Source organism: Astatotilapia calliptera, chromosome 23 (assembly GCF_964374335.1).
Source record: "Astatotilapia calliptera chromosome 23, fAstCal68.1, whole genome shotgun sequence".
Classification (NCBI taxonomy): domain Eukaryota; kingdom Metazoa; phylum Chordata; class Actinopteri; order Cichliformes; family Cichlidae; genus Astatotilapia; species Astatotilapia calliptera.
In genome coordinates, this window is record NC_137443.1 from 1,470,326 (window position 1) to 1,481,530 (window position 11,205).

At 44.4% G+C, this 11,205-nt stretch overlaps 1 protein-coding gene across 1 annotated transcript; it reads right to left on the reverse strand.

Annotated features, from left to right (window-relative positions):
• Nucleotides 1-6,176: 6,176 nt before the first annotated feature.
• On the reverse strand, nucleotides 6,177-10,698 carry loxl5a (lysyl oxidase-like 5a). The gene is made up of 7 exons (XM_026160017.2): nucleotides 9,595-10,698; nucleotides 8,300-8,408; nucleotides 7,582-7,719; nucleotides 7,042-7,198; nucleotides 6,823-6,918; nucleotides 6,624-6,739; nucleotides 6,177-6,540 (listed from the first exon to the last, which is right to left on the reverse strand). Exons 1-7 carry the CDS (start codon nucleotides 10,601-10,603, stop codon nucleotides 6,534-6,536), a joined length of 1,632 nt encoding a protein of 543 aa, XP_026015802.2. The 5' UTR covers nucleotides 10,604-10,698; the 3' UTR covers nucleotides 6,177-6,533.
• Between the last annotated feature and the right edge of the window lie 507 nt (nucleotides 10,699-11,205).

Here is an 11,205-nt window from a genome sequence, read left to right on the forward strand (position 1 = left end):
TAGCATTTTATTTTACTTGTTGTTATTATACAAGTGATGTAACAAAATAGAGATAAATAACAGAGAGATAAGAGGTGTGAAAGAGTTTCTATATTTGTCCTTGTGGCAGTAGAGATAATTCAGTCTGTTAGGAAATGTGCTCTGCTGTCTGTCCCGTAAGTGTTGCAGGGGGTGGTCAAAATGACTGAAGAGTCTCCACCACACCTGCAAAAGAGCAGTTTGCAGCCCATCACAGAGTCGGCCTTCATCAGCTTATTGGTGCTTGTGTGTGTCTAAAGCTCAGATGAAGCTCCCCCGGCAGACCACAGCAAAGTATGCCGTGATCACCACAAACTGAGTGGCAGAAAATGATCACTGAATGATCTCAGCCTCCTCAGACAAGAGAGGCTGCTCATCCCCCATCGTGCAGCCGGTGTGCTGCTCTTCCATTTAAGCATGTTCTTATTTATATGCTAATTTGTAGGATTACGCCACTACAACCTTTTTAATTCGACACTCTGCTGCATTTATCTGCCAGTTTACAAATTCTTTGTACAAATTGATTGAAATCCTGGAAGGCAAAATAGTTAAGCCTGCAGTATGTCATCTATAATTTCTAAAAAGGGGTCATTAGTTGGTGCGATCATTGGTAAAATGTCTGACGCTCTGATGCTGGGTTATTTTATATAACGCCTTTAGATTACTTATACAGAACAATTAGTGTTTAAGCAACATGTTGCTGTTTCTGCTGCTGAGTTACTTTAAAGTATTTCATGTTCAGAAATATTAATATGTGGAGGCCAAATTAATCAGATGTGTCCAGAACTTTAATTAAATTGAATTTATATAGCAGCAAATTACAAGGCACTTTATACTGGAAGGTAAAGATCCTACAGAAAAGCCCAACAATCAGAACAAGGCTGACATCTGTATTTATTATTTTTAACCACCTGGCTGTAGCCCTGAATGTTTGGCCAAGGATGTCACATTCAGGTGTGAAGGGGTGAGGTCAAAGGGCACATTTTGTCTTTCCAAACACGTGCAGCAGTTTAAGAGGAGCATTAGCTGCTGGCTCATTGTTCTTATTCTTTCGCTGCACAGATACTGAACGTGATAACATCCTTCATTAAGATGAAAGCTGATAAAAGGACACGTTTCCTATAAAGCACGCTGCAGTTACTTCCCCAGTGTGTCCACATTTTCTCCACAATTAGCAATGTTTGTATTTCCTGTCTGGGATTTAAGAAAGAAAGAAAGTGTACTTTATTGATCCCCGTGGGGAAATTCCTCTCTGCATTTAACCCATTCACTCAGTGAAGCAGTGGGCAGCCATTGGAGGGTGTAGGGACGGTACCTTACTCAGGGGTACCTCAGGGTAGCTGTTCAGGGGAATCGAACCCCCGACCTTCCAATCATGGGGCCACCATTCTACCTACTGAGCTATCCCTGTAGTAATAACACACTCGCAGCCTACATATGTACCACAGCCCTTTTAAAACTGTCTATACTGCTGTAGTTATAACTTTTGTTATAGAGTTTCATGTATAGTATATTTAATATAGTATATTACACACTGTGGCAATGCTCACAAGCATATACAAAGCGGGATGAATGAAATACTTAGATCAGCCCGTCTGGCACCAACGACCACGCCACATTCAGAGTGACTTTTAAAAGAACCTTTTTCCTGATTTTGATGTTCAGTTTGAACTTCAGCAGGTCGTCTCGGCCACGCCTCTATGTCTAAATGCACTAACGTGCTGCCACACGGTTGGCTGATTAGAAATTTGCATTAATGAGGAGTTGAGCAGGTGTACCTAACAAAGTGACCGCTGAGTATCCTCCAGTGCAAAAGTAAGAATAAGTACTTAAACACAGCTCTTGCTGTTACAGTTAGACCTAGAAACTGTTGCTGTCACGCTTCTGTACAGAACCGCAGCAGATGAAATGAGTCAGTTAAGATGCAAATGAAGAATCTCTGCTTTAATCCGAGGGGTTGAACAAAGATCCTGCATCAACACTTGACGAACAGCTGTCATTTTATTTATCCGCGGCTCAAATTGGACAAATTAACATAATAATAAACGAGCTGTTCATTTTCAAAACTTTGTCATAAATCCAGTAAGATTATTTGTTTTGTAATCCACACATATTAAATCCACACTACAATAATTAGGCGTGTGTAAACTGCATTTCTTTGGTATTGCTTTTGACTTACTCGAGATTTCTTTAGGCGCTGTTTGAGGCCCGCTCTGCCTCAGCAGGCTGTGATTCATGAGGCAACCCTCCGATTAAACTTTGCACTACTCTCGTGCTCTTGCATATAGCAAACATGTCGACAGCTGTCTTTTTCACACTGCAGTAACATTTTGTTTTACACGAGGCAGCAGCACAGTCTCACGTCTGCTCACGTCTCCGTGGATGTGTTTTATATGTCTCCGGAGCCAACATGCGTCCTCCCGGTGTAGCGTGAACAGATGTTAGGCACGGCAGGAGACACGCTAACGTCGTCTGACAGCCAAGTGTAAAACCCATAAAACAATATGAACATTCAGAACAGAAAGAAATGGAAGGCTTCAGCTGGGCGACCCCCCGCCCTCTCTCCCCTGCACCTCCTCATCCAGACCTCCTCCCGGCCCCAAAATTATACAATAACAGGATAAATAAAACAGCATGCATTTGCACAGGGCTGTCGAGTGTTTGCTTCAGGAGGGAAACCACACACAGGATCCTTCTCTTTCAAACAGGGGAAGCTGTTGAATCTACAGCGGTGTGTAAACGGCCCAGTTTAGAGCCCTCGTCCAGTCCAGGTAAACATTGTTTCCACTTTTGGGACATCAGACGCCGCCGGCGGGAGAGCCGTGAAAATGATTCAGTCATTTCCCCCCCGCTCGCACAAATAGCTTCGACTCTTTGCTTTAGACAAACAGTTCACTCACAGCAAACACAGAGCACGGATGGAGGAAGGGAACATTAAGTTGCCATCGAATAATTTCACTCGTGATGGAAGCTCGTATTCCAGACTTTACACACACACTCACACAGTGGGAGGAAAACAACACAGCAGCACGTCGGTGGTGTGTGTGTGTGTGTGACTCTACAGGCGTCAGGGTTAATTTGGTGCTTTTATTAGTTCTGAGCAGCTGCTGTTGAGCTGAGTCGCCCTGTGGCGTGAAAACTTTCCAATTTCTTCCTCTTAGTTAAAAACAAACAACCAGCACAGGAAAACTGCATCGTTTGTTTCTTACCTCTGGGTGATTGATCACTGTGGCTACAACTGCAATGTTTTGGTATTTATGTATTCATGGTGCTGATGTCTGCAATCGATCTGAAACAGAGTTATATGTGATGGTTTTACGCTGTTATGGACATCTGGACCCACAGTGGGCCGGGCATCGTGGTTTCTAACTGACAGGTGCTGAATATAGGAAGAGATCACACTGTGCATGTCGTGATGCGGCCACTGGTGTTTGGTGTTAACAGCAGATGTAGTGACTTGATCAGACTTTGTCAGATCTGCCGTATTTCTTCGTGGCTCTGATTTTCACTGGAAACATTCCTGGGATATTCTGGTCCATACTCGCATTGCACAGCTGATGCAGATTTGTTGGCTGCACAACCATGATGTGAATCTTCTGTTCCACCACATCCCAAAGGTCTCTTTTGGATTGAGATCCGTTGACTGTGGAGGCCATTTGTACCGTCATGTACAAGATAGTTGGAGATGATTTGTGACACAGTCGACAGACATGGTCAGCAACAATACTCAGGTAGCCTCATTCTGATGCTCAGTTCGAACTTCAGAAGGTTATCTGAATGATATCTACATGACTATATGCACTGTGATTAGCCGATTAGACATTTGCAATAAGATGGACTACACCAGGTATACCTAATGAAGTGGCCAGTGAGCGTATGTTTGAGTCAGTCCCAAAACCAAAATGATCTCTTTTCAAAAGGTTTAGTTTAACAGATTAACAGGCATCTCTTATTGTCTCTAGTGATACGTATTAACATCATTTTCTGCAGTGTTAACATGCAGATGAATAGGTGTACCTAATGAAGTGGCTGGTCAGCGCTGTGATAATGTTCTCGGAGTGCATTAAAGAGAACACTTGACATCGTGGCGCACAAAGCTGTGATTAAGTGGAGTCTGTGACCTGTTAATGCGTCCTTTTAAAATGCGTTTCAGTGATCTGGACACAAGTGGAGCGCGTCATTGTCCACACCTGTTATTGTCACACACCTCCAAGCTGCCCGCTGTGGTACTTCGCACAAGCTTTTAGTGCTGTCCATTTGTGATCTGATTGCATTTTAAAAGGTGATGTGTTTTAGTGTCTTTGAGTGTTTTCTTACCCACAGTCTGTGGCAGGAAAAAATGAATTCAGAACAATTACCAAATACAGAGTAGAGTTAAATTGCACATAAATGTCTGAGTTTGTGTGCAGGGGATGATCAGTGTTGTGCTCACATAGGCGGTTATGCTGCCACTAAGTGACTGTAAAAATCTGACAATGCATCTTTAATACAAGTGTGGTGCTTTAGTGAAGTCACAAGACAAGCGTAACAATATGGGCGTGAAACTAACACACGTGCATATTTTTAGTCTGTGACTGCTTATCGACACTGTTCCAGTCTAAGTCTGTACCCAGGAATATTGACGTCCATCATGTGTCGCTGGGGTCTGGGCTCTTGGCTCGGACACTTGTTGACTGGGCGTCTCAGACAGTCTGGGCACGGCCTCACAGACACTCAGCCCACAGTAAGAAAGGCTCCGTCGCTGATGTCAGCAGTTTGCAGTCGGGTTTTCCTGCCCGTCAGTGGATCTGTGGAATTTCTCTCCTCCTTGTCATCTCCAGCCGGAGCGACCGGCAGCTCTGCCCACACCCTGCAGGCTTAGTGCACCGGCCCACCCTTAGCACACAGCAGCTGGGAGCGCTGGAGGAGGTGGCTCTGCCCTGACCCTCTTTCACACTCAGATGGTTCGCTGGCCAGAGACGGTGTAGGTTCAGCACAGAGTCCATGTTTGGATAAGAGGATGAGTGAAATGGGTTTCAGCACAGTGTGATGCGGTTATACAGGATGCGGTGCAGGCAGCATGCTTTCCATGTCATCTCTGGTAGTTTTTCCATCTCTTGCATCAGTGTGTGTATTTGATTTCCTCTGTGTCCTTAAAACATAACAAATAGAGGTGACCTCATCAGGACCGACAGACTCTTACTATTATTGTGCGAGGAACTGGAGAAGTTGGTGACAGGCTGTGACTTGATGCTGCCACAGACAAACTCTGCAAATGATTCAGTGAATGTGATCCTAGAACAAACTCCCGCGACCCCGCTCTGCACCTGTTAGCATATGCATCTCATCAAAATCCTCTTTCATTTAGGCTTACTGCTGCTAAAAGCTTCCATTTTACTGCAAGAAGTTTTCTGCTGAGGTTCAAATTACTGCAGTGGGCATGTTTGGTTTGGAATGGTTCCCACGACAGTCCTGCTGTGCCTAATGACGAGTGCCAAAGAAAAAGCCCGTACAATACAGGACATACCTCCTGCTTGTTTTTCTGCCAATCTTCTGTGAGGCAAACAGGCCTCATTAAAAAAAATAATAAAAACACGGAGCAAAGAGGAAGAATTGTGTTTTGCGCTGGTTATGTCCTCCAGACAGCGTCCCAGTTGGTCCCGACTAAATTCGGTGACAAAGTGTAAACAGAGCGAGACACTCGCAGGCGTCTCACATGGAGCCACTGCCAGGTGACTAAATGTTTTCCCAATCACTCACCAGCAATAACACAACACAACAAGCACGCAAAAACACACTGGTGTCACAGCGCTCTCGTTCTCTCGCTGCTATTTTGATGACGTTAATGAGCAAAGTGGGATCGTTTCAGGTATTTCTCTGAGGTGTGTTATTCCTAAAGCATTTAGGAAATGTACCGCTCGACACTGAACCGCCTCTCAGCTCGTGTTAACTGGTGTTAATGGGCAGCCAGATGAGTTCAGGCTGAGAAATATTTGCTCCCAATTGTAATTAGACTAATTCAATAATTAGATGTCGGGGTTGCCTTTGTTTTCAGAAATCTAAATAAGTTTTACCATAAAGTAAAAAGCTTTTAAAAGTCGAGCCTTGTTTCAGTAGAATACATAAAACTATAAACTGCTGCTGGAGCAAAGCATTGCAAATAATCCACACGTGACAGCTTTTGAACTTTTTAAATAAGAGCAGCGGCACGCTGTTTACTTCAGGGTATATTTGCTGGTCTCTGACAAAATCCTAATAGATGTGATGGAGGAAAGCTGGAGCACCACTGCTTCCCCACAGTCAGCACCAAGTCAGTCTCACAGTAACAGCCAACAGCACAAAATCCACTTAAAATGAATATTCATATAAATAAGTAAAAGGTCAAATTGAGCCATCCTGGCTTTGGATACAATAAATCATATAAATACAGATTCATTTAGAAGCAAACAGATGATGGTATCAGCAGCTGCTCATTAGGAGCAGTAAGAAGAGATTAAGTACATGTTTGCCTGTGAGATGTTCAGTCTGCTGTCAGGTCAGCTCCTGTGAAGCAAAGAAAAAAATACTTTAAACATTTTTACCTCCAGAGTCACTCGTGAAAATCGAGAATACTTGACCCGACTTACACAACGATCCTGCAGTTTCTCGCCTGGACGTAGCTTCCCGTGTACCTGACGTCACACTGAGCCTCGTTGTTGGAGAAGTCAGACTCCTCGACCAGGTGAGAGGGGTTCACCGTTACCTGAAAATCAAATAAACAACAATCATTTAGAGATGAAATGTGAATAATAATATAAATAATATAAATCCGTCCTGCAAACCCACCTTGAGTATGTAGTTCCCCGGCGGCACATCAGTGATGTCGATCCACTGGCAGTCGATGTTGGCGTGGTACGTGTCATAGCATCCAGGACTGAGACCCTAAGAAGACGCCAAACTTACACAACCTGCTTCTGCGATGCTTTAAAAGCGGAAATCTTTACGTTTTTACGAGAAAGACGTAACCAGTGAAAATCCTGCACAGATACAAAAGTGCAAACTGACTTGTGTGTGAGTAGTGCAGGCAAAGCGTCGCCGTACTCCTGCATCACACGACGTGTCCTCTAGACAGAAACTGGCTTTGTGTCCCTCAGCAACCTTCAGTCCAGTGGAGACATCCAGCAGGTCGTAGTTACTAAATGCTTCCATGCTGTGGTAATGCCTGAAGAGGAGAGAAATCTTCTCTGCTAATGTGTTCAGGAAACCGTCCTTTCTGCTGTATTTACAGTACGTAACATTCTCTTAAATCTCATGTTTCCCTTTTTCAAAAAACAAAACGTGTAATTACTCCAATTAAAACAGATGAAGAGATTTGGTCTACTCTCAGCTGTTTCTGAACTGTTGGCTCTGTGGGATGTCAGAGTGGATGTTCCTAAAACGCTCACCTCAGGCATCTTTGGCTGAGAAACTACAGTTTCCTAAAATTAACTTCTCCCTCGGACATGTTTTAATGTTTTATCTGTTAGTTATAAATCCTGTGTCCACACATCACTCTGCAGGAACTGGGGTGTGACTTTGAGGACATATATGGTGTTTCTAACTCACTGGTGACAGCTGTGCCACTCCCACTCATGCCTGGGTCTCACCGGGAGGAAGTCTGCTGTTCCCTGGTTCTTCACTCGCTGTGGGAAGCGCAGCAGAACTCGATAGTCGAGGTCACTCACACTCGGGTGATATGCAGAGCTGAAGGAAAAGGAAACAGGAAATGAGCCAAGATACCTGGAGCACCTTCACTGTGTGCCGAGATGACACTCGGAGGGTTTTAAGCACTCAGTGCGCAGCCGGAATCGACTTGCACCACCTTTTTAAGTCTTTGTCCTCCACACATACATGCCTCACTGCACAGTTTACTCTATTTCCTGCTCACCGAGCGGCAGACGCAATGATTTACTGCAGAGGTGGTTTCTGGTCTTGCCTCAGCAGTTTTTGCATTCACCTCAGAAATCCTTTGCCTTTCGTTTCAGAGTTTATTTTATTTGGCAGAGCGGCTGCTCAGATCAGAGGAGAGAATCTCAGGCAGCAGCCAGGTTTGCGTCCAGTCATTCTGTCACTCAGCTGTAGCATCCAAATGGGATGTGGGCCAACACAGTGAGGCAGGCTCAAAGAAGTCCTATCTTTTATTATCTCGATGTAAATGTGTTTGTCCTGCCTGACGTCACATGTTTCTGCTGCACAGCAAAAATAACCTGTATTGTAAAATGTCAGTGAAGAACAACTTAAATTATTTTTGACAGACAGATTCATATAAAGCCCAATAAAGCACCTGGAAAGACAGTTCTCCTCAGCTGCACAGCGAAGTGCATACATCTGTGCTCTCTGAATGTACGAGGCTGCTTGGATGTAGTAAGGGTCAGGAACCAAGTCTGGAAGACCTGCAGAGGAAAAAAATCAGAAACTTAAACGATTAAAACAACCTAAAGGCAAAAACTGGGGCATCAACTTTCCACTAATGGGATTTCAAACTCATTTTACTCATCAAGAGTCACATAAATGTCCACATTTAATCCCTCAGATATCTGAATATAAGATAACAAAGGGCAATTTTAACAGAATATCTGAATTTTTCTACATGATAAATGTGTAAAATAAAAGAAAAAGTGCTCTTAGATCACTGACCAGACTGTCCTGTACTTATGAAACATAAAGCTTTGTTGATGGAGTCTGTCCTCTGTGTTTGACAGCTCTGTTCTACACTGTCTAATAAACTGCATCCTTATTGAAAAGTGCTGCATGTGTTGATTTGACTATGCAGACGTCACAAAACCTGTATCTATACAGATCAGCATAATAAGAATCTGCTTGGGAAGAATAATGAATGGACAACTTTAGATATACTGTCATAAGCTGCAGAAGTAATTTCTCCATCACTGCTGGCTAATCACTAATGACTCTCAAAGTCTATCAATCAAGCATTTAATTTTAACTTTGCTCAGAGGCTCTGGCACGGGAGACATTAGTTTTGTCATAACGGGGCATTAACTCCGGTTCTCATTAAAATGCATTAAAATCTGCATTAGATGGGATTTAAATGTGGGGCTCGGCACTCCTTTCGGCGCCAAACCAATTTGATTGATTGGGCGTGATAATGTCTCTAAAGCTTCAAGATGCGTGCCTCTCCATAACTACTTTTTAACCCTTGTATGGTGTTCGGGTCTGTGAGACCCGTGTTCAGTTTTTTTCAAAAGAAAAATTAAACAATTAATTATTTTTTCACGTGTAAATGTGTTGTGTCTTTCCACTCACTCCACTTGATTATAACTGATTTATTTATAACATTTTATATAAAAGAAAAACGAGAAGCACATTAATTCATAAATGTGATCTAACAAAGGTAAAGGGAAAAAATTAACCATGTTTGCTGTTCATATGTCTTGTAATTGGGATGAAGTAAACATCTGTTGAGTAATTTAACATAAAATTGTTTGATAGTGTTAATTTGGAAAGCCAAAACTCTAGCGGGTCCACCAGACCCATGAACACTGGCTGAGTAACAAAAATACGAACACCACACAAGGGTTAATACACGTTGGTGTCTTTGCCGCGGTGCTTCTGTCTCACCGTTGTGGAAGAACCTGGTCCCGTAGCCGGCTCCTGGTGGAGGGCGCGCACTCAGCCTGTTCCTGCGGTCTGGTGGGTAAACGTTATAGAAAACCGAGTTCCTGTGATGAATACTGTGCGGGTCTCGTGGGTCAGTCGCGTCTGTAGTGCGTGAGGCATCGGGTCCGCTACGTGGAAATTGTAATTCTACAGCGTTGCTGTACAGTGCTGTGGGAGAAACAATTAACTCTGGCGTGACTCTGGTCAGAGTGTGCGCTCTTTGCACACCGCGCGCACTGGGAGCGTCTCCCAGCGTGGTCTCCTGGGTTATATGACGTGCGTTCCCAGCGTCCTCTGCCGTGGTCACCCATATTGATGTGGCAGGTGATCGAACAGTTGAATGCGTGCTCTGGGACCTGGTTCTGCCGCTTCGGCTGTGGGTAAAATCCGGCGATCTTGCCTGTGACGCGCTGGCCCGTTGTACACCTGTATCATCTCCAAGTGCACTACGGCCTCCCCGTGGGACTCCGCTGCCGGAGAACTCTTGGACGGAGGTAAGAGCTGAAGAGCTGCTGGACTGTGACCGGAGGGACCCGGAGTATCCCACAGCCTCTGTGGTGGTTTGGCTGCGGGGTGGGGACTGACTGCGTGTGCCAGGTCGTCCCGAGGCGAGTATATACTGATCCGTATCAGCACCAAGGACCGACGCATCCACTTGACTGCGCTCGTTTTGTTGAAAATGGCCGTTGAGTTCGTTAAATTCCCAAGATCCGGTTCTGGTGGGTCTACTGGACGCAGCCGGAGGGTTCACTTGGTTGTTTGCTCTCAATAGAAGCTGAGCGCGTCTCCGTGTCTGTGCTGGTAAACGATACTGAGTCCCAGTGCTCAGTAAACTGTACACCTGACCGTTATTCTCCCACTGAATCCGGTGTGTCCACGGTCCAACACGTGCACGCAGATGGTGCTGACCGGTGCCCAAACACACCAGAACACCAAATAAGTAAAATAACACAAACACGAACTTCTCCATGGCTCGTCGGGATGGCAACTGCTCCAAAAGTGACACATGAAATAGGCTGACATTTGAGTTTGACACGGGAGGTGAGGGGGTGTTTTGAATATGCTTGACTCCGTCACGAGGTTGCGCACAGCATCACCGGCAAGGGGGCTTGGTTTGAGAGGTTTTTGGCATCTGTGATGTGATTTACAACCATCCACCCATGTACAGCAAGAAGCCGCACTCACAACCGTGGGCATCAGCAAGTTGGTGAAATTTAAACAAAACAAAACAGCATTCCATCTGAAACTCTCTTATTGTACCCAAAATACAAATTTTAGTGATTACATGTGGCTTCATTAATTATGTTCAAACGGATGAATACATAACGCAAGTAATAACTTTATGATCAGTCAGTGAATGAAGGAGCTCAAGAGTGCAAATATAGTTGCAATAAAGTGACAAATATGCCCTTTTATGTCAAACAAAGACCGAAATAAGTGGCATCAGTGTGAGGATGAGAATGAGCGATCCAACCTCACACTGCAGATATCAGGGCAAAGCACAGTGGGGGGGTTGCAGTCTTCTTGGCTGGACCTTCTTCTGCAGTGTGTGATCTTCTAGGAGAGTCTTCA

Coding starts and splice junctions, on each gene's coding strand:
- loxl5a (XM_026160017.2), bottom strand. CDS start 10,603: ATGGAGAAGTTCGTGTTTGTGTTATTTTACTTATTTGGTGTTCTGGTG. Junction 8,409..9,594: donor GACCAGGTTCTTCCACAACG/GTGAGACAGAAG, acceptor TTTCCTCTGCAG/GTCTTCCAGACTTGGTTCCT. Junction 6,740..6,822: donor CGGGGAACTACATACTCAAG/GTGGGTTTGCAG, acceptor TTTGATTTTCAG/GTAACGGTGAACCCCTCTCA.